The 23,604-nt window shown below is 44.7% G+C and overlaps 1 protein-coding gene across 1 annotated transcript in view; it reads right to left on the reverse strand.

Annotated features, from left to right (window-relative positions):
• LOC147460207 (putative hexosyltransferase MUCI70) overlaps positions 1–23,604 on the reverse strand; it is a 63,506-nt gene that overhangs the window by 15,302 nt on the left and 24,600 nt on the right. Inside the window, exons 2-6 of the mRNA XM_086511300.1 lie at positions 15,314–15,637; positions 14,972–15,191; positions 14,736–14,845; positions 14,470–14,654; positions 13,637–13,740 (exon numbers count right to left, since the gene is read on the reverse strand). Of these exons, the coding sequence (XP_086367426.1) occupies positions 13,637–13,740; positions 14,470–14,654; positions 14,736–14,845; positions 14,972–15,191; positions 15,314–15,637 (943 nt within the window). The remainder of the gene's footprint in view (positions 1–13,636; positions 13,741–14,469; positions 14,655–14,735; positions 14,846–14,971; positions 15,192–15,313; positions 15,638–23,604) is intronic.

Genomic DNA, 23,604 nt, shown 5'->3' on the forward strand with positions numbered 1-23,604 from the left:
TGTCCTGCAAGCGCAATACAATGAGCAATCAATGCGTATCAAACTACACTCAACATACATGCATAAGCTCTGCAAAACTATGGCAAAGAATGCTCGAGATCACAAGACTCTCCCACCCGAGAGCAAACCACTGTCTCAAGCAAAGAAAGATACACAACTCCTCACTCTTGCGAGAGTGGATACAAAAACACAAAACTGTGTCCAAACTGACAAAACCTGTCAAAGTGAGAGTAAACACTCGATCACAAACTATGGCGAGAATCTGGGAAAAATCCGACAGAATTTCCCCTAAAAACTGAGCAAAAAACTCAAGTACAATCTCTACCATAAACCATAACACTACTCAATGCCAATGAGTAGAAATGCCAAAATGGCTCCACATTTCACATACAATGGCAATCCGCACTCAACATACATCAACGGAGTGACCGCGCATAAGCAAGCGCCAAAAGATTTGCAATCCGGAAACTTATTCAATGCGAAAACAATGCTCTCAAGAGAGCTCACCGGCCTATAAATAGGCCCCTCTCCTTCTTGTAAAACAACCTCCAACATCTCACATAGCACCCCAACACTCTATGCGTGAGGAGAGACTTAGGTGTAGCAACCACTTGTGAGCTTCACTCTTGGTGTGAGAGAAGCCTTCAAGCTACACATTGCAAGTGAGAGAGCGTGAGTTCCACAAATCTCAAAACCACTATTGTACATGCTCCATCATCAATAAATTGAGGTTTGGTGCATCAAAGGCGTGATTCGACGTTCAAATCTTCGTCCTTCCATTTGTGCAATACGGTTTGGTGAATTCAAGGTGACTTGTGTATTTTGAGTTTTATCGGTTGATCTTGATTTTAGACCGCCTCGATGGTGTGTAAACGCCTCCGTACTTCGTTGCCCAAGTCTACCAAAAAACCCTCAAACCACAAGCTTAACACAAGCTGCAATTGCATCTTCAACTCAGAATTTATGCACTCAACTTCAAGCATCTCCCGTGCTTCCAAAAGTGCATCAAACTCGCACACAATGCGACAACAGAAAATCTGGAATTTCTGTATACAGTCAGTCTGAGCTGAATATCAGCAAAACGGTGAGGAATTTGTAAAAAGTTTCTTCTGCAAAGTTGTAGACCACGTCGAAACGGATGGGCATAGCGGACAGAGAGCAAGATTTAGAGCTCAGAAAATCTTGCTAGATTTAGAGCTCAGAGAGCAAGTGGAGGCACTTTGGACAGAGAGCTTGGACACGCAGGACACCCCTGCTGGTAGAATGGCCTCTGGACTAGCTGAGCTTAGTCGCTTCTTTCTCCATGAGTCTGTAGCGAGGGAGGAGGAGAAGCGTCTCCGATGGGGCATTGTTTCCTTGCCGAGGATGCAGGAGCAACATCCAGACAGTCCTTGGTTGGAGGAGCAAATGCTGCAGGCTAGACAGGAGCTGGCTAGCATTGAGGAGCGGCGTCATGAGTTAGCCTTTCATCGGCAAGCATCTCAATGGACCCGGGTGAGTGACAGAGTTACTAGGGAGTTTTTTGGGACGGTGAGGCCACGCCATCACCCAGTTGAGGAGACCCAACGGGTCAATTGCTTCAGAGCTTGAGGATATGCATGCAGTTGCTACTGACTTTTAACGTGATTTGTTGTCAGCTGAGCCTCAATCAAAGCATCAGGATGCATGCAAAGAGCAGGTTTGGGCAAAGATACCTTGCCTTATTACTAAGGAGACGTGACAGAGACTTGAGCTTCCTCTCCAGCTAGAGGAGCTCCATGAGGCCCTCAAAGCACTCCCTCGAGGTAATTGTCCAAGGTTTCCTCGGAAATTGGGACTTGCTTGGTTCAGATCTTTGCAGTGCATTCCGGTACGTTTTGCACACTAGCCAGATGCTTGATAGCATGGGTGAGGGCTTGATCTACCTTATTTCCAAGGAGGGAGGCTCCTTGGATGAGATTCGACAATGCCGACCCATCACTATCCTCAACTCATCCTACAAAATTCTGGCATAGACTGAGCTTGAGGATTCAACCACTACTAGACAACATTATACATGGGACCCAAACGGGTTATGTTGAGGAGCGTAGTATCCTTGATAGCATCTTCACCTTTTGGGAGGCGTCTACCCTCGCGCGTCTCCGAGGAGAGGATCTGGTGATACTCCTGGATTTTGATAAGGCGTTGACTGGGACTTCTTGAAGGGCACTGTACGCCGGATGGGTTTCACAGATGCTTGGATCAGAGACGTGTCAGCTCTCTACAGACGTGCACACGGTCAGGTGCTCTTGACAAGGGGAAGAGGGGAACGCTTCATGCTCACACATTCGGTAAGACACGGTTTCCCTCTAGCCCCCTTCCTTTTTTTGTTCTATGCTGAGGCGATGAGCAGATTTTTGACTTCTCAGTAGGGCAAATGAGCTCCTTGATGCTGAGTTTGTCGATGACTCAGCCTTGTACTTGGAGGGCCAGGAGGCCAATCTGCACAGTTGTGAGCAGGCTCTTGAGGTGTTCTGTGTGCATCTAGAGCACTCATCAATTGGAGGAAGACAGTAGCCTTCTGGGTTGGTAGTGCTCCTACGCCTAATTGGTCGCCAGGTAAGGGTTTAGATGGATTTCACAGGGACTGTAGTTCGTTACTTGGGTTGTCAAGTTGGCCTGGACTTGTCTCCTGAGCAGTAGATTGCTCCCCTCCTCCTATCTATTCGGAGAACGTTGTTGCATTGGAGTTCGGCATGCCTCTTTGGAAGGCAGAGTTGTAGTGGCCAACCAGGTGTTGTTGGATAATATGTGGTACATCACGTCTTGCTGGATCTTCTCGAGCTCCTGTATCAGCCAACTAGAGAGGCCGATCAGGAACTTTCTTTGGTCAAGGCGCGACACCTAGTTAGCCCGGGCCAAAGTAGCTCGGCAGGTTGTCACCAGGCGGTGGCAACCACTAACCTTAGTTGTTGGTTTCTTTCCCTTTATTTTTATTTAATTTTTGGGACCCTCTTTTGGAAGTCACAAATGGTCGAACACTGTGTGGCAAGTGTGACACGGCTGACGACCGAGAGTTTCACCTGCAATAGGGAAGGGCAGGTCGCCACAAGATGGTCGGGCCGATCGACACTGGAATCCAAGCAGTAAAAGGGTGTCTAGGCTCAATTCAAAGTCATTTAGGCCCCTCGCTACACAAAATAAGTCGGTGGGTACTAGGAATTAACAAAAAAGAGGCTAAGTGGACACTTGGTGGTTGCAGATGCAATTTTCCGAGTTCAGCATGAAGAGGGAGAGCCCAAATTGAGAGAAGGGCTGATTTGACTTCATAAGTGAACTACAGTGTGTGTGAGTAGTGGGTGCAAGTGATCACAGCTTTAAAGAAAAGCTTGCATTCTCCCTTGTCTTATGTAGCGCGATGATTCCGCTCTCGCGCACCTCTCTCCCCCTTTAAATATAGAATCGCAATGGCCCGCTTGAGGGTTTCCATCCATATGTGCAGTTGTGTGGGCTCATGCCGTATGCCGAGGCAAGAGCCTCTTGTCCAGGTACTGGATTAGCTATTTGCTAGTCCCCCGTACGTATAGGTGAATTCGGAGAGATTTCACGCGAGAAATCTCGTCTGATTCAAAGGGCGAGTAGCCATAAACAATAAAATACAGCCTTATGTTTATTTTTGCAAGTTTAGAGTTTTGACCCTAATTGATCCCTAATACCCCAGGAGCTTTGGGGAAGCGATGGGATCTTTGTACAAGTGATCTGGAGCATTTTCGGGGCAGAAACCAGAGAACTCAGCGTGTTGCAGATTCTCGCCAAGTTTGGGAAAGTGTTTGTATGCACCGGGAAAGACACCTTTGCCATGGGGATTTTGTTTGTGAAGCCTCCTACTACGGTTATGCTGCCGAAATCGGGCTAGAGTATGCCATTTTCAGCCCGGTAAAAGCGGGACAGCTCGTAGGAACTTGCAGGTTTTCTCCCAAGTTTTATAATAATAAAGAAATACCGAAAGGGGTGCCAGTCTTTGGGGCCTATAAGGTGTCGTTGTCTGCTTGGTAGCACTCTAGCTGCCAAGCTGTGCTTTGTTTGAAGTGTCAATTCCAGTCACAGGTTTATTCATGAAGTTTTCCTCTATGTCGTAAAGACAAGTAAAGTTTATCGAGTAAAGAATCAGGTGAAAGCTAAAGTCTACCGCCCTACGGGCCGGTTTCATGGTTCCGTCGCCAAGACAGAATCATTTTTTCGTTAAAGAGTGACCCTTGGTTGATTTGCGCCAAAGACAGAGCGCGGGAACTTGAAATTACACTATGGCTAACAAGACGAATGACGCCAAGGAAGAGGGTTCCTCTACACAAGACAGACAGGCTATTCCTCTAGTGTTCGAGGTTGGCGAGAGTTCACGGCCACCCTTGTCTGTACCTTTTTGTTGATTTGAATGCTCCACAAGGTCAAGGGTATATGACTGGGCAACTAGACGCGTATGCGTACAACAATACGGTGCATTCGTCAACTGGCAAAGCATCTTTTGAGATTGTTGAGGGTGGCAAAAAGGTTCCTCCCATTTTGCACACAAAGGACAAGATTTTTGAGGCAGATCGATATATAGAGAACATGGATGAAATGTATAAGGAGATCAAGCTTGCCTTGGAGAAGACTCAAGCAAAGCAAAAAAGGGCTGCGGATCGTCACCATCGTGAACTGTTGTTTTCACCTGGTGATTGGGTACTTTTACAATTTGAAAAGGCAAGGTTAAAGAAGATGAAGGGCAAGGAAAGGTTGTTTCCGAAGCTCAACATGCGTTACTATGGGCTTTTCAAGTACTTGATAAGATCAACGATGTTGCATATAGGCTGAAATTGCATGATACTTGCACGATTCATAATGCGTTTCACGTGAGTCTTCTAAGACCCTTCGTGGGTGATGTGCCAGAAGATATGTCAAAAATGAAGATCAGCCAGAAGTTGAGGAACTTTATAGACCTTGGTACCTGGCAGATTTTGGCACATAAGGAAAGAAACGTTAAGGGACGGGTTGCAAGACGCTATTTGGTGAAGTTCAAGAACTATCCACCTATGGATGCAAAATGGATGGAAGAGTGTGAACTTTTGGAGTCACTCAATGTATTGCAGCTTTACCTTGAGGCCTTTGGGTTATAGCCTCTGTATGCCCCAACCCAACGTGTTTGAAAGAGGGGTAATGATGGAGCAAGCACATCAAATCTACATATGGATTCAGTGCAATAGAATGGACACTGCTCTATTGCAGATACATGTGATAATGAAAGGGTGCCGATCACACTAAAGCATCTATGGCATGTATATCTAGCATGCAATGGAGGACATTTGCGTTTTCAAGAGGGGGGTATGTCATGAGGCTGTGGCAACGACTAACCTTAGTTGTTGGCTTTTTCCCCTTCATTTTTATTTAATTTTTGGGACCCTCTTTTTCAAGTCACAAATGGTTGGACATTGTGTGGCCAGTGCGAAACAGCCGACGACCGAGAGTTTCACCTACAATCCGGAAGGGCAGATCGCCACGAGATGGTCAAGCCAGTCGGCACTGGAATCCGAGTAGTAAAAGGGTGTCTAGGCTCAGTTCAAAGTCATTTAGGCCCCTCGCTACACTTAATAAATTGGTGGGTACTAGGAATCAACTCAAAAGAGGCAAAGTGGACACTTGGTGGTGCAGATGCAATTTTCCCACTCTAGCATGAAGAGGGAGCATCCAAATTGAGAGGAGCTGATTTGACTTCATAAATGAACTACAATGTGTGTGAGTAGTGGGTGCAGGTGATCACAGCTTTAAAGGAAAGCTTCCATTCTCCCTTGTCTTATGTAGCGCGATGATTCCGCTCTCGCACACCTCTCCCCCCATTTGAATACAGAATTGTAATGCCCCAGTTGAGGGCTTCCATCTGTATGTACAGTTGTGTGGGTTCATGCTCGTATGCCGAGGCAAGAGCCTCTTGTCCAGCTACTAGATTAGCTAATTGCTAATCCCCCGCACGTACAGGTGAATTCGGAGAGATTTCACATGAGAAATCTCGTCCAATTCAAAGGGCGAGAAGCCCTACAGGTGCGGGAGTGCTACGGATGCGACCGGCACATGAAACAGAGCCCAAGACAGAAAGATACAGCCTTCTATGTATTTTTGCAGGTTTAGGGTTTTCACCCAATTAATCCCTAATAGCCCTATGAGCTTCGAGGAAGCAATGGATCTTTGTAAAGGTGATCTGGTGCATTTTCGGGGCAGAAAACAGAGAATTCAGCGTGCTGCAGATTCTAGCCAGGTTGGGGGAAGTGTCTGTATGCGCCGGGAAAGTCACCTTTGGCATGGGGATTTTGTCCTCCTACTACAGTTATGCTGCCAAAATCGGGCAAGAGTAAGCCATTTTCATCCCGGTAAAAGCGGGACAGCTCGTAGGAACTTGCAGGTTTTCTCCCAAGTTTTATAATAATAAAGAAATACCGAAAGGGGCGTCAGTCTTTGGGGCCTACAAGGTGTCGTTGTCTGCTTGGTAGCACTCAAGCTGCCAAGCCGTGCTTTGTTTGAATTGTTAATTCCAGTCACGGGTTTATTCGTGAAGTTTTCCTCTATGTCGTAAAGTCAAGTAAAGTTTATCAAGTAAAGAATGGGGTGAAAGCTAAAGTCTACTGCCCTATGGGCCGGTTTCACAGGTCATCACCTTACCATGTTCTCAGGGGGGGCTGGGGATCATAAACCTAGCACAACAAAGCAAAGCTCTTCTGGGGAAGTTTGTTGTCAAAGGATTGCTTCCAGGGGAGGAGCCCTGGAAGGAGTTGTTGCTTCACCTACTTCGAGCTCAAGTCCCTCATGCAAGAGGCCCTTGGAGCCCTTCCATCGGGTGGATCTTCATAGAGATGCGCAGAGTTGGTCTGAGCAGGTACCAAGAGGTTGGAGGATCGGTTTGCTACATGCCTGCTTTGGTCTTGGGAGCAGCTGAGGAGTGGCTTGGTGCAACACAAGCCCACCTGCACAGAGGAGCACTTGAGACAGCCCCTTGTTTGGAACCCCATGGTTCGCACTCAGAGAGGCCACCTGGTTGGTAGTAGGCCTCATGTTTCTTGGGGTCCCATGGCAGAGGGCCCAACCCACACTCTCGGTGAGTGGCTTCAGTTTTCACGGTTTCTTGAGAAGGCACAAACATCCAGCTACAGCCTACGAGACATGAGAGGGGTGCAGAGCATGTGCTAGGACATTACACTGTTACAAAGGCTTTACCAATTGAGTGGCTCAGATGGATAGGGGCCTTCACGCAACTGGAGGTCCTCATCGCAAACCGTGCTTGCTCAGAGTCCGTACCCCCCATGTTCTTTGAGATCCAGGGAGAGGGTCGCCTATAGAGAGTCTTAGTAGAGGCTCCACAGGTAGCAGAGTGCTGATTTCAGAGGATACATGTAGTTGGCATTTGTGGGAGGACTTGTGCCATTTATCCTGACCCAACAAATCTTGAGACAGGCCACTGACGGCTTTTGGCTTGGGAGAGCTGCCCTCTGGCACAAGTTGAATGGGACCCTAGAGAGTGGTTTCGGAAAGACCCCTTCCCCTTAGCTGTGTTAGAGTTCATATTCCTGTCCGATGGTAGCTCCGGTATCTCCCACGAGCAGATCAGGGAGTGAGGGTTGTTTTGTGGCTGTGCCCGGCCAATGTGAGGTTGTTCTCTCATGTTGGGTCATGTCTAGCCATGTTTAGCTCGGGTTTTGGCTTGGTTCCATGGTCTCTAGTTGTCCTGCAGGCTGGGAATACCATTCCCCAACCCTGGCATATTTTTCGCCCCCCTGAGCCTATGTGCATCCAATGCCCTCTTCACACCTATTCCCTATTTTCCCCCATTTACCAAGGTCGTGGGGCTCGAGGAGTGTAAGGTGCAGCGGACGTGAATGTTGAACTTTGTTCACGATGAGTGCTCTGAACTGTGCTCAAGGGTTCCTTTTACTTGCGGAAGGGAGAGCCTTCCGTTCCTTTAGTGAGATGGTGCAAATGATCACAACCAAGTGGTAAACACTGTGAATGAGTTGCTGAGACTCAAAGATAGAGAGAGAAGACACCATAAAAATTGTCAAACCCTCCTCCGAAGCCCCCCCCTCTCTATGGCGAGAGTGGTCTACTATTGATTGCACAAATCTCTACAATGGTCTGATGCAATGGTCTTGCCGACGATGTCGACGTGACGCGGGCTGAAAACGCTAGGGGCTCAAATCTGCAAATCTGGTATCTGCTGAATTCCGACTCTATGTCAGTGACAACGGTGATGACGACGATGCGATGACGATGCGCTGAAAACGCAGATGCTAAAATCTGCGAATAGCAGGTTGAATCTGCAAACGCTTGCTGATCTGACTATGCGGGGTGAGGATCTGCTGCGGAAAGGTGAGATCTGCGAGGTTTGGGGGCTGCGAGTGCGGAATCTAACTGCTGAAAATGCAAAACGCTGATGCAAATGGATGTTTTGTCGTCGGGAATCTGCAAAACGCTAGGTGATCTGCAAGTTGCAAAAACGCTAGGCTGATCATCAGCCAGCATTTTTGGCTTGGATCTGCCCGGCGCTTTCCCGCACATCAGTTCAGCCCCAGCGTTTTCCTTGGGCAGCACATCATGGACAGTAGGTATTAGTTCCTAGCGTTTTCTCCTTAGGGCATCCCTATGGTGGACGATCTCATGCAGAGGCAATGCATCTCTAACGCTGGCCTAGGAGAGCAGAGGATTCCTTCTCCCTCTAGAGGGCAGCCATACGACGGCAGCCTTGAGCCTTGATTCCTCTCTCTCCAGATCCATCCTGTTGCCGAGAGGAGATGCAACTCGGTACAGCCCATGTGGAGACAGTGACAGTGGTCTCTACGCACGAGCAGTTGGCAGAGTCAGTAGCAGTTGCAATTGTGTGTGTCCTCCGGTCTATCCATTGGTATGTCAGTTCTATGCCAGACCACCCTTGGTCACTTGTATCAGCACATTATTATCAGAATGGAGAGCCTTTCCCAGATCTCTCTCTCTCTCTCTCTCTCTCTCTCTCTCTCTCTCTCTCTCTCTCTCTCTCTCTCTCTCTCTCTCTCTCTCACACACACACATTCTCAGATGTCCTGCCTCATTCTACCTATGTGATCTCTCTTCTCCACAGGTGTGCCTTGTTTATGTGTTTGGCATTGCAAGTGTTCTAGATCGGAGTCGAGGTACCCACTGGATCACGAGCCAGGTCTTGTCCTCATTGCATCTTCTATTGCCACCTTTGACATGTTGATCACCCTGGGATCCCCTTCTATCAGTACACTGTTCGATTGGGACGCCACATATTAGCAGCACGTAGAGAGGCGCATCCTGCTGCAGCACTTCATTGGCAAGAGGAGGGTCTCACAGTTCAGTTCTTGTCAGGTTTTTGGGAGCGGTTGTGGGACTCCAGATAGCCGACGCGAGTCACTTTGTTCCAATGGCTAGTTGCACGCAGAGCTACGGCAGTGGGAAGCTAGCTAGTACATAGTGGCTTGTCAACAGCCTGTGCAACTTGTGACCATCCTTTGCAGAGTCAACGTCACTGTCTGTGGGACTGCCCCATGGCACAACAGGTTTAGCTTCGAGTACTTCAACTGATGCCACTTCTTTCCACAACTTGACAGTACACTTGGGGTGTTGTAGCCTGGTCAACCCTCACGGGCCCTGCGCTCCATTTTGAGCTAGCCTCCACCAACAGGATGATAGTGATCTAGGGGGGTCAACCTACACTTCAACCTTCCAAGGAGTGGTGCAGTGAGAAAGGTGTGTTGGGAGCTCGTCTGTGGCCCGACACTCTGATTCATTTGGGGGGCCGTTGCTTCCGCATCTTCAAGGCTCGCCCAGTCCCACCGCATGCGGGAGCACAGAGAGGCTTTCCTCCGACTCTAGCGCCCAGGACCTTTCTTCACCATGGTCCAGGGTGCTCCCAGATGGCACTACCGGCCACCCGTGGCTCTTTCCTCCTCCCATTTTGTGATTTAGCCCATTGTACATATTTTGTTTACTCACTGGGAGAGTCTCCCCATGCTTTTGATGTAGCCATCTCTAGTAGAGGTGGTTTGTAGCCCAATGGGCAATTTCATTAACTAATGGAAGGAGATCGGAACTCTTGATATTCCGACGTAGCAAAATTAGGCATCACACCCAGATCGTGCTAATCTGTAACAGATGTCTTGATGCACTAATAATTACATACCCAAATCTTACCCAATTAGGAATATTCAGTGGTTGGCCAAATGCTCACATATGCATGTTACAAGACACAAAAAACAACGCTGCTAAGCACTTCCTCGAGGCAGACGGATTGCGGTATGAAGCTACTCAACGACTACCTCATCACTCCCCCCACAAATAACCTAAAAGGTCCGGGCCATGAGCTCAAAGGACTGCTACAACCAAACGCTCCCCAGACCACAGCCTGCGTCGTTTGGAGGTTTCAAGCATACAACCAAACGCTCCCGAGACATCCCGTCTGCATTGATTGTAGGTTTTCCAGCGTACAACAAATCGCTCCCCAGACCTTCTATCTGCCTCGTTCCGAGGTTTTCAAGCATACAACGAATTGCTCCCCAAACATCCTGTCTGCGTCGTTTCGAGGTTTTCAAGCATACAACAAAACGATCCCCAAACATCCCATATGCCTCGATCCGAGTTTCAGATAATACCAAAACAACATTTCTCACTACTCCACCCAGGAGCAAATCACCAAGCATTGAAACCAGTATTAAAATCAAAGTCAAACAATTCAAATCGGCACCAAGACAGGTTTACTATCCATTTCAAACAGATTGCAAACAGTACTTTCTCAAACAGAGTTCAAAAGTATCTAACTACAAAACATCTAGAAAACTGGTTAACGTTTTTGTTCGGACAGCTGAACTTTAAGGACGACTCACTTGTCCTTCTGCATCAGGGTAATGGTATAGTTCTAGATCTAGATTGTCGCGTCATTCTTGTCATGTCAAAGCATGCCCAAAAGAACGTCGCAATTTTCTAGCTTCACGATGTGGAAATCGGCTTTTCCATGGTATCCTTGTATGGTCACAGGAAGACACCAATGAGAGGTACCACCTTCTGGGTCTGACAGGTGGCTAACTCAGCTTCAACTTCTCGTCCCTCTGTATTATAATCAAAGTCAATCAGCTTCAAGAATTTTGGATAGATGGATGAACTCTGTGGCTCTGAGGTCAAAGAAGATTGAGACTCTTAAGCCGTTGACTTTGCCATAAGCTCTACATAATCATTTGTACTCTTGAGGTTTATGCCATAAATATCAGGTACTAGTCCAATAGCGGGTCTAACTCTCTTAGCCAGAGGTGGCCTTGGGGATCTGTCTACCGTCGGAGTGGAAGGTTTCTCTAAAGATGTCAACGCTTGCTGAGGACATGTATTGAATGTGTGCCCTGTTTGAAAACATTCGAAGCATTGGCCTCCTTGTAACATGGTTTCTCTTTCTCATTGACGACGTGTAAAACAAGGCCTTTGAGGTTGGGTTTCACGAGACTCCCAAGGATTTGTTCGTTGTTGCCATGAATTCTAGTTAGTTACCAGAGTTGCTTTTGTGGCAAACTCCAACTTTCCTTTCATCAGTTTGTAGGCGACTGTGGCATGGTCCATAAGTTCTTACATGGTTGAGACTTGCTTCGACAAACAATATTCCTGCAATGGTGATGGTAGTCCAATGGTGTATCACTCGCACTAGTCCTCCAAGGGAATGAACTTAAAGTAGGATACCGGAAGGTAAGACATCAAGAAACCTTTGGTTGTAGTCGTCCATGGTCTCTGTGGCAAGCATTTTCAAGTTACCCCATTCTGACAAGATCTGGACGTCAAAGAGATAAACATGACTGCGTGCAAATATTGTCTTGAAAGCTTGCCACGTCCTTGGAGCATGCGGCTGTGTCGCGATTGAACTCCACCACTGCATAGCATTTTCTTTTAGAAATCCCGCTACTCGAGAAATCTTGGATTCTTCTATATAGTTCCCCAAGTCGAATTGCTATAGGAACTGTAGTGCTTTCTTCCCATCTTCCACCCCAGAAAAGGTGAAAAATTTTACTGTCCTGCCGCCATCTTTAAAATCCTTTGGTTGATTAGGCGCCCCAAGTAACAAATGCCCTGCTCCCACACTTACATATCACCCAAGGTGGAGCCATACGTAGTGTACAATATGCATTTGGTACATAAGGAACGTAGTATTGTATGGTTTGATTATAAGGTCGGTCAAAATACGTGGCAATGTAAAAAATTGTCCATTACAGAACACATTAAGAAATGTTCAAAAGTAATTTAGAAACATATAGACCTCAATCCATCACGCTTATCCAGAGAGATGCATCTACTAATATCATCCTCCGGAGACCTGGAGCCTAAATTCTATGTTTCAAAACCAAGTTTATAGAGTAGAATTTACGAGTTAAAGAGGTTATGTAATCCATTGCAAGCAATCTTTTTCAAATTTAGAGGAACAAATAATCTGCAAATCATTGAAGCAAGATACTACTCTAACACCCCACATTACAAGCAAGAAATGAAGGTAAAATCGCCACAAACTACTCTAATAACCAACATATCATCATTAGACTAATGTACTCTTACAACCAACAAACCACTTGCCTACAATCTATATATGGACAACGTTTTGATTGGGTTGGAACTTGGTTCTGCATCAATAATGAATAATCTGACCTGCATCAAGCCTTTGTTCAGACTACAACTCTCAAATGTAAGTTCCTATTTAACGTCGATATTCCAGATAACTAATTCTTAGCAAAACCTCTATCAATCGCTCCCCCTACCAAAGAATGGATCAGTCGACAACATCCAGAAATTCACTTTTGCTTTAGGTAACTTGGACTAAGACAATTTCACAGCATTCGCTACAAATGGATAAGTGAAGTCATTGACAGCTCCTAGCTTATATCAATATCCAGATAATGAGTTAGAGCTATCACTTGTTCCACTTCACTAAGAAAAAATAAGTGAAGTATTGACAGACATCCATATACTCACCTTTAATTTGTTCTACATGGAGTAACAAGCCAATATTTTACAAGTTAAGTCATTGACAGACATCCATATACTCACCTTTGATTTGGTCTTCATGCACTAACAGGCCACTGTTTTACAGCATTCTCTCACAGGAGGATGGAGTGTCCTAAGTTTAGAACTTGATCGGACAAGTTTTCAACCATAGTTATGGATAACGGGGAATCTAGAACAAGAACAGAAACAGAAACGGCAAAAATTTGGAGTATCCGGGAGTTTCCAGTAGCTATAGGGAGTGATGGGTGAGTGGAAAAGGAAATGGAAACGGAAACGAGACAAAAATGGAATTTCAGGGGGTTTTGAGTAACTATGGTTTCGACAGTTGGCCAATGAGATTATGTTTCATAACTGTGCACAGGCTTGAGCAAAAGCTTCAGAGAGTAACCACCAAACTCTCTCCCTGTTGTGAATGTGCTCAATTCCACTAATTTCCCAGCAATATGACAACCATGCTCAATAGCTTGATTCCTTTATAACCATCAATTACAACTTATTCAATCTTTGTTTGGAAACACATGCAATCATCACTCAAAAAAAATTCAAGAGGGCGCCCTCTGTTGAATAGTTTTGGTACTTTATAATATCAAATGCAAATAAGCAAGAATGCAACACACACACACACACATACCTCTCAAGAATTTGGTAAGGATCAACTACAAGCTTGAGCTTCCCATCGATCCACAAAGAAAATCTGGAATTAGGAAAGAGACGATGGAGGAGTAACTTTGGTATCTGCAATGTAACAATGGATGGACTTCTTATGAGAGGACAACACAGTAAATCATAAAAATCCCATCTAAACTTTCCAGCCATTCAGAGCACTAAACCAAGAAATCATCAATTGTTTCAGATAAAAGACACAATTGCGTTACTTGCAATGGATGAGACATATGGCTCACAACTGCTATGGACAGAAAAGTGTTCATGTTGGTATGCAAAGAACAGAAAGTATTAAATAAATCATTCAGGGAAACCAGAAAGGAGTGAGGCACATGCAGATTACAGATGTTTGCTTTAACATTCATTCATAAGCTAAGCTCTGATGCGTGACAAAGCAGGAGCTCACAAAATGGAAAATATGATTTGTATTGCGTGGATACAGCAAATAAAATGGATAATAATTCAAAAAAGTTCGATGATTAATCTCACATTGAGAGAGTTGTTCGCTGAAGTGAATTGCATTAGACATAGAACAATTTCAGTGTCTTGATAGAACCAAAAAAGTTTACAAAATACAAGTAAAAGACACAATAAAACAGTAGTTGCAAAGCAAGAGCAACTCTTCGTACTTTATGATGCCTTTATATCATGGCAACCATTAGGAAACAAGTGTTTACACATTGCTTCAACATTCAAGTGCAAGACAACCACAACTTGAAAAGTTTCTACCACCAAAGTCTTTCTATCTACATAGGTCAAAGAAGAAGATAATAAAACACTGGCGTGTTGTTTACATGTTACCTTGCCATTTCTTCGAGCATCTGAGTAAGGTAGATTGCGGACCACTACCACTCTCCACACTCCACTCTCACCTCCATGTGTATCCAAGTGGTGTTGTGTCTCTGCATCTACAAACATAAAGAAGCAGATGCTCTTTCGTGCCTCTTTGCTTACATTGATAGGCTGCTGCAACTGATCATAGTTCCCTGTATGAAGTCATGTTTAAAAACAAGGCTCGGTAAAGCTGATATAGACATTAAACAGGAAGGCTTAATTTCAACTCATACCAAATATAGCTGACGCAACCACAACACCAATGCACTTATCCATCTCTATCTGATCAGCGGCATCAATATCAAATCCTGATCCAGCACCGGGCTTGACTCCTTGGGCAAATCTAAATATCAAAGAGAAAGGGCATTACACTGCATCAATAGCAAAAGCTCTAGAAGGACAAACACCAAACAAAATTCAATTCCCAAGGTCTTCGTTTAAGAAGCAATTGCCAAAACAGGGGGCCTACCCACAATGTATGCTCATGTTTCCTTGTACTTGATACGACTTTGTGCGGTCTTCCCATGAGGGATGGCCTCCAAAATTTGTGCTTACACGCCCCTTTCCCTGGAGGAATGTAGATGACTCCTCAATATAAGAAATCTGATTAATGGGAGATGACTCCATCGCACTAAAAGTGGGCATGGCATCAACCGCCCTTTTGATTGGAAGGTAGCAAACTGGACAGGCTGCAAAAATCAGCTAAATATGCGAGTGATCAGTAAACCCCTGACATCCAAAACGTTCTCACATCCTTACAAGCCTTAAAATAGAGCAATTACCAGAAATAAGGCTTGAGTTCAATACTCACGGCGAGGACCAGTTCGCTTTTTGTCAGCTGGGGGAGAAGGCAGAGCGAAACCTTGACAAGGATGACCCAGAGGTAAGGGATGATCTGAACTAAACCAAGGCCAAGGCCCATGCTGATAGCTGTCTATCCTTTGCATGGGAGTGCCTGCCTTTTGAAACTTTGGCAAACTCTCCCTCGGTGGAGGAATACTTGATAAGGAGGTAGGACGCACCCCCATTGTCTCATGTTCTGGGTGCAGGCTACTAGACACAGAAAATTGAATATCCTTCATGCTTAAGTTCTGATGTTGATTGTTAAAAATCATGTCTGGTGGAGTGTCATAGTCTGAAAACAGACAAAGAAGAAATTTTCGGTTTCTTGAAACTGCAGAATAGACACGCAACTCATCTTGTTTATTCTAGACTAAACAGCTCAAGATAAAACACAATTGATTTTGGTACGAACTGTGGGTAAAAACCTGAGGATTATAAAAACAAGTACATGTAAACGGGGACTAAAATGTAACAAGGACTCCAAGATCTACGAGGGGAACCACATAAACTACCTAAAAATGTCTCCCAAGCAATGCAGCACTCTGAAGAAGACCAGGCCTGCTGAATTCCTGGCTAACCACAGGCCAAACCACCAGGAAAGCGTAAAGCTGAATAACGAAAACAGCCAGGATGGCTTGTTTAATAAGGGAGAGGTTTAAGGGAGAGGACACTGGTGGAGGCTGTCTAAGTGCAGCGGAAGGTGTGGTGACAAGGGAACATGCAGGCGAGAGAGAGGACCGTCGAAATCAACTTAATTGCATAGAAACATCATTTATATTTTTGATGATTGGAAATGTATCACACACACAAAAAGAAGTTTAGGACCTTGGTCTTGTAAAGTATCATAGACAGTAGTCTCTGTCAAGGGGAGCTCATGCAGGGTCTACAGCTTGTATCTGATCATAGGTGCTCTCCCTGGACCTAAAAATGTCGGGCCTCCCTTGAGGAAAACTACAAGATGAAAATATTCACACATAATGGCCCATCCCTCAAGGGTGTATTAGGAAATGTCCCCGGGCCAGAGCATAGTGACCCGGAAATCGCATGGATAATGGATAATCAAACTCTATTAAACGAGGAGACTCGATATCCTGATGCCTCAAACTAATGCCTACTTTGATAGATACCTATGATTGGATCTACAAAGAATCAACAAACTATTGAACTGCACACATCTAGGGCACCTCAGGCTCTGAAGTGCCTCTTGCTGGACAATCCTTGTATCAGTCCAACTACTGTAACCGAGTCTCTGGCTTTGATCTGGTAACCTTTCATCAGAAGGCCTATTCGGAGGTTGCTCAAGTGACGACCTTTCAGGTCTTCCGCTTCTTAGCAATTCGAGTTTACTGATGGCGTAATTCTCTTTGGGTCTTGAATTCTTTGAGATTCGGGTCTTGCTATTCAGGAAACAATTTTTACTCCAGGTTGTCTCAGGTTTCTTTCAAGTGGCTCCCACACAGCCGATCTGCGCCATTCTGAGGTTTCATACATTATCAAACATCAATTCTCTTTGGCAGCACTCCTGGGAGTAACTCACAAATCATTGAAACCAGTATTAAAATCAGAGTCGAAGACAAGTTTAAAACAGATACAATCCATTTTAAATAAATTTCAAACACTACTTTCTCAAACAAAGTTCAAAAGTATCTAAATACAAAGCAATTAGAGAATTCACTCGGGTTTTTGGTCGGACAATTGAGGACGATTGGCTTGTCCTTCTACATCAAAGTGATCGTACGGTTTCAAAACTGAAATGTTGCATCATTCTTGTCATGCCAAGGCATGCCCAAGAGAGCATCGCAATTGCCCAACCTCTTGATGTGGAAATAGGCTTTTCCTTGGTATCCTTGGATGGTCACTTGAAGAAAACCAATGAGCGCTACCACTTTCTCAGTTTGCCCCGTGGCCAGCTCGGCTTCAAGTTCTCCACCCTGTGAATCATAGTCAAAATCCATCTGCTTGAGGAATTTGGGATGGATTAAATTCTCGGTAGCTCCTAGGTCAAAGAAGATCAAGGCTTTCAAGCCATTGACTTTACCATAAGCTCTACACAATTCATTTGAACTTTCAAGATGAATGCCATAAATATCAGGTACAAGCCCAATGGCAGGTCTAGCTCTCTTAGCCGAAGGTGGTCCTGCTGGTTTTTCTGCTGTCAGACCTAGAAGTTGCTCTGAGGATGTCTAGGCTCTTTATATGAACTGAAAGTATGCCCTGTTTAAAAGCGTTCAAAGCAACAGCCTTCTTGTTTGTCGGAGTTTCTAGCTTCCCTTTCATAAGCTTGTAGCCGACCGCGGCATGGTCCATAAGCTCTTGCATTGTCGATACTTGTCTAGACAAACAATATTCTTGTAAAGGTGATGGCAATCCAATGCAGTGTGATATGAAACGTTTCGGGGTTTTATGTGTTTCAGCGTTTCGAGATTGCTGAAACATTCCATTTCCGAGCTCAAAGAAAGCGAAACACACATTTCGTTTTACATGTATGTACCTATCATTATACATTGAATATACATACAAATTCACCTATCAAGACATTGAATATACTTAATCTAGATGTGCGTACGGGTAAAAAAAAACTATCAATTTTTTGAGGTGGCCTTTGTACATGGCTTAAAAGATCCGGTAGTTTGAGGTCAACTGGTCAAAAAGGGGCCAAAAAAAAAAACAATTCTTTTCGCTCGTTTCGCCAAAACGTTTCATCCGTTTCGGGGGGCCGAAATGCAACTTTATGTCACTATGGTCCGATGGTATATTGCTCGCATTGGTCCTCCAAGGGGAACGACACCGGAAGGTAGACGCCGATAAACCTTTGGTTGTAGTCTTCCATGGTCTCCACGGCAAGCATGTGCAAGTTGCCCCGTTCTGACAAAATCTAGACTTCAAACAGGGAGGTAATATAACTTCGTGCAAAAATTGTCTCGAAAGCTTGCCAAGTCCTTGGAACATGCGGTTGGGTCGCGATTGAACTCCACCACTGCATAGCATCATCTTTGGGACATGTCGCAGCTAAAGAACATCTTGAACTCCACCACTACATAGCATCATCCTTGAGAAATGTCGCAGCTCGAGTAATCTTTGATTCTTTTGTATAGTTCCACAAAGCATAGATGTTGTCGAGTTGTTAGAGAAACTGCAAGGCTTTTGTCATAATAATCAATATCTAATTCTCCTAAATGATTTTCTCATATTAAACTAATCATTTAATGTGGGGAAGTGCCAAGGGAGAAAAAGCTAGAATATTGGTAAAGCTAGCAGACCGGCCACAGTAGGGATCCAAAGGAGGGAAAATAGGGATCCAAAGGGGGGGCCATCTGCAAAAGAGCCATGCGCAACAATGGGCTAAAAAGACCCTAAGGTTCAGCCAATTAAGACTTCCAAAATGCTAAGGTTCCAAAATTCAAAGGTTGTGTTCAAAGGTCAACCCTAGGGGAAATTGGATGCTTTGTGTGTAACTAAAAAGTCTTTGCATATCCCTACATGGGAGGGGGCGAGCCCTTCTTCTAGGGGATGAGAGAGAAAGTCACACACAAAGCTAGTCTTGAAGAAACACAAAGGATTGTATTGTACAATGTCTCTCTTGATGGGAGAAACCATAATACAAAGCCTTTTAGAGGGGGGACCAGCTCCATGCAAATCCGGTCCTCAACTGTTGTCAATAGCTTAATTTCTCTCTTTTGAAAGTATTGTTGATGATATCTAACTAGGTGTTATGCTTTTTGTTTCTCTCTCCACCCAAGCACTCTTGTAATTCTCATTAGGAATCTATTCTAATGAAATGCCCACTATGTTCATGCTAATTTCCGCTACACACAAGTTTTTAGGCCATTAAATGTTACATTAGTATCAGAGCACAAGGTTTCTCTTTTCTTGCTCAAGAAGGGAGGTCCTCAAGCTAGCTATAAATGGTTGGTATTATTAATTGCCTGTGAGTAAGTAGAATAGGGATTTTTCAGCCTTGCAGTGCGCCTGCTTTGTGCAGTTAACGGGGCATCACCGTCAAGAGCTATGGTCTTAATAGTGGAGTCCTACGGGGCTTGCCTACGGCTTAACCACTATTGAGCTATTAGAAGCTTGACAGGAGCCGGTGCTGTTTTGGTTTTGAACGACCCTCTCTTCTATTCCTTGCAATTAATGGTATTCAAGCTGCGGGTACAGTAGCTTGAGTGCTTTTTCTAAAGAGGTAAAGAGGAGTAGCAACTAGGGCTTGAAGTGCCAAAGTACGCCTAAAAAGTTTACACCTAAAAGTTGTTAGAATGGCTGACAATAGTAAAGAGAGTGAAATTAATGTTGATAACTTTGATTTTGCTCATGAGCAAGCTACTAATGATGCTTCAATGCTTGTTAACTACCTTGTTTCTAGGCTTGAACAAGCCATGGGCAATCCATCTCTTTAAAGCGAAGTGCAACGGCAACTCCGTGCTCACGGGATTCTCCAAGCTCATCACCATGACGAGAGAACACCTAGAAAGCCTCCTTGTGAGACTACCAAAAGAGGTCTCTCTCCGATTCGGGAAGAAGAAGAGAATCCGTACGAAGGGCTCAAGAATTTACTTCTTGATGATGCATCTCCTTCCCAAAGGAGAACTCAAGAGCCTCCACCGAAGGAATGAGAAAGAAGTGAGTCTCCCGCCACCTCGACGGAGATGGCTCCACGAAGACGGCGGGCTAAACGCTCTCCATCACCACCAAAGCGGAGAAGACCATCGCACTCTTCTCCACGCCATAATTCAAAGAGGGATGATAAAAAGCAAGAGAAGAAAAAGGTGAGAACCCTCTTCTCTATCTTCTTCATCCTCCTCCTCTTATGAAAGTGATGATGAAGACAACGAAGATCAAGACAAGAAAAAGGCGAGAAAGAGGTCACCCTCTTCTCCACCTTCTTCAAATTCTTCACCTTCTGAAGAAAGTGATGGTGCAACCTTTAAACCATCAAAAAGAAGAGGCCATAGGAAATCCTATGCCGCATGGAACAGGTCGTCCAAGCTGAAGAAGTTCAAAGAGGGAGGGAAGAGCATCTCTTTCCTTACCTACGATGGCACCTTTGGTGCTACGGACAAAGTCTTGGCCTTTATCCGCAATTTGATGCGGCGTTTGGAGATGAGGGCTTCACGGAGTCCTCTAAGCTACGCCATGTAGCTATGCACTTTCAAAAGTCCGCCAGGCAATGGTGGTCTAGCCTACGAGCCAACGGTGAAGCTCCACGAACATGGAAAGCTTTAAGAGCTTCCATTATGAAGCAGTTTTTGGCCACTGATGCCAAAGACAAAGTACTCACCGAATGGCGAAGCTTAAAGCTCTCTCCCAATGAATCCATCCACAAATATGTAGACAACTTTTGGGACCTACAACTCAAAGCCACTGTCTTCAAAAAGTTGGATTTTGGAGAGCAAAAGCAACAATTTTGTGCGGGCTTAACCGAAGAAATGGCGGAGTATGTCAACTCCTAAAGGCCACGTACCATATCGGTGGTAATACACCATACTATGGTGGCCTCGCGAATCAATTTCCAAACGGGGGCTAAAAGAAATAATAAGCCCCCATAAAACAAGGGTTCCAATGAGCCTAAGGAGAAGGACAATGTCCAAAAGTCTCCTAAGGGCAATTCCAACAAAGCTAAAGAGAAGGGAGTTTACAAAGGTAAGAACAAACTCTCTCCTGAAGAGCTTGAGCGTTATCGCAAGGATAACCGGTGTTTCAAGTGCAGCGAACAAGGGCATGCGTACCGTGCTTGTCCCCAAGAGAACAACCGCCAAGATCCTCCTAGAGCTTCCTTGGTTGAAATCCAAGAGGAGGAGGCTCACCAAACTCATCACAAAGGATCTCCTCTATGCCATGCTTGGGGAAAGGTAAGAGAACATGATGCTTTTATTCTCTTTGACCCTGGTTCTACTCACAATTTTATATCTATAGAGTTGGCCACCAAGCTAGGCATACAATCCTACGAGATGGGAGATGTCCTACCTGCAGACAGTGCCTTCAAGGGGCAAGAAGCTTCAGTCACTCCCTTAATCGGGAAATTGAGGCTTCGTGTCCAAGGCTATGTGGACAAAGAGGACTTCTTTATCTCTCCTCTCAAGCATGAGGATGTAATCCTAGGGGCACCATAGTTTGACCGCCTGGCTGCCGATGTTAAATTTCCTGAAAGGAGAATCTCCTTTAAGTTCAGGGAAAAAGACATGTATATAGATGCTAAGGAAATGGGCAACACTATTCCCATTGTACATACACCAGCTTTCAACAAGTCAATAAAGAGCTCTATTTCCGTGTACCTGATTTTTGTTAAAGATTCTCAAAATGAACCTAATGCTTTAGCAAAAGAAAATAAAAGCAACCAAAAGGAATTAGAGTTATCCAATTTTCTCAAGGGGTTTCAAGCATAGTTACCCGGAACAGGAAATCGGAACGAGGAACGGGGAACGGCAACATGCATGATATGCCATTCCCTGTTTCGGATACTCACGTTTGAAACACGGAACGAGGATTCGGAACAGGAAATTGGGATGGGAATGGGGAACAGGGACCTGAAAATGGCCATTCCCTGCTACTATGGTTTCAAGATGTTTTTATTGACGACATCCCTTGTGAGCTACCTCCTAAACGAGGTAATGATGACCATGCAATTGAACTTCTTCCAGGAAGTTCACCGCCTAACAAACCTCCTTATAGAGTTCCTCAAGCTCAACAAGAGGAGATTATGCGGCAAGTGCATAAGTTAGTTGAGAAGGACATGGTTAGGCCTAGCTCATCTCCATTTTGCTCACCTGTGCTATTAGTGCAAAAGAAAGACGGCACATATCGTATGTGTGTCGACTATAGAGCACTAAATAGGATCACTATCAAAAATAGGTTTCCCGCTCCACGGGTAGAAGACCTATTTGATAAGCTACAAGGATCGACCTACTTCAGTAGGATTGACCTAAAAAGTGGCTATCATCAAATAAGGATAGTTGATCAAGACATTGTAAAGACCGCATTTTTGGTCTTTACGAATACATTGTCATGCCTTTTGGCTTGACCAATGCACCAGCCACATTCAACCGCTTGATGGAGAAGCTGTTCAAGCCTCATCTAACCTTCACTGGAGTGTTCTTTGATGATATTATCATCTACTCTAATTCATTAGACGAACACAAGCAACACCTCCAGGTAATATTTCAAGTTTTGAGAGAGAATAAACTTTATGTTAATCGAAAGAAAAGTGAATTTTTCTTGCAAGAGATTCAGTATTTAGGTCACATTATCTCTCAAGATGGCATCCAAATGGATCCATCAAAGTTAGAGGTAATAAAAGGATGGCCTAAACCAAGGAATCTTCATGAACTAAGAATCTTTACAGGTATGTGTGCATACTATAGACGCTTCATAGAAAAGTTCTCACAAATTGCGGGACCATTACATGACCTAACAAAGAAAAGCGTTAGGTATACATGGTCTGCTAAGGAGAACAACGCTTTCGAAAAGCTTCTCTCTCAACCTGTGCTTACACTACCGGATCTCTCAAAACCATTTGAGGTCCAATGTGATGCTTGTGGTGATTGCCTTGCAGCTGTTTTGCTCCAAGAAGGGCACGCCATAGGCTATGAGAGTCGAAGGCTCGACCCTGTTGAGCAAGCTCTAGGCATATACGAAAAGGAACTCCTTGCAGTTCTACATGCCTTAAACTCATGGAAGCACTATTTATTGGGGACTCCTTTCATTCTGCGAACGGATCACCAAAGTCTTAAGTACTTCATGACGCAGACCAAGCTCTCCGACAAACAAATGAGGTGGACAAATTTTCTTTCGCAATTTCATTTTCATATTGCTCACATTGCTGGCAAGCATAATCAAGTAGCTGATGCACTCTCAAGACGACCGAGAGTGAATGCGGTTTCCATAGCCACTCACAATGATCTATCTTCAATGATAGATGAGTACGCTATTGATCCCGATTATAGAGATGTGATTTCAGCCCTTGCATTAGGGAAGAAAGAAGAACCATTTACTTTACAAGATGGTTATCTTCTCTATGGCAATAGACTATGTGTTACTAACTCACTACGTGAGAAAGTAATGTATGAATCTCATGCTCCACCTTATGCAGGGCATAGGGGGATTCAGTCTACCTTAAAGGGAATTGAAACATATTTCTATTGGCCTACCATGAAAGTAAACATACAAGAGTATGTTTCTAAATGTGTGGTATGCCAAAAGACAAAATTTGATAGAGGGAAGCAACTTGGATTGCTTCAATCCTTGTCAATCCCTCATTCACCA

Source organism: Adiantum capillus-veneris, chromosome 4 (assembly GCF_014529385.1).
Source record: "Adiantum capillus-veneris isolate H3 chromosome 4, ASM1452938v2, whole genome shotgun sequence".
Taxonomy (NCBI): domain Eukaryota; kingdom Viridiplantae; phylum Streptophyta; class Polypodiopsida; order Polypodiales; family Pteridaceae; genus Adiantum; species Adiantum capillus-veneris.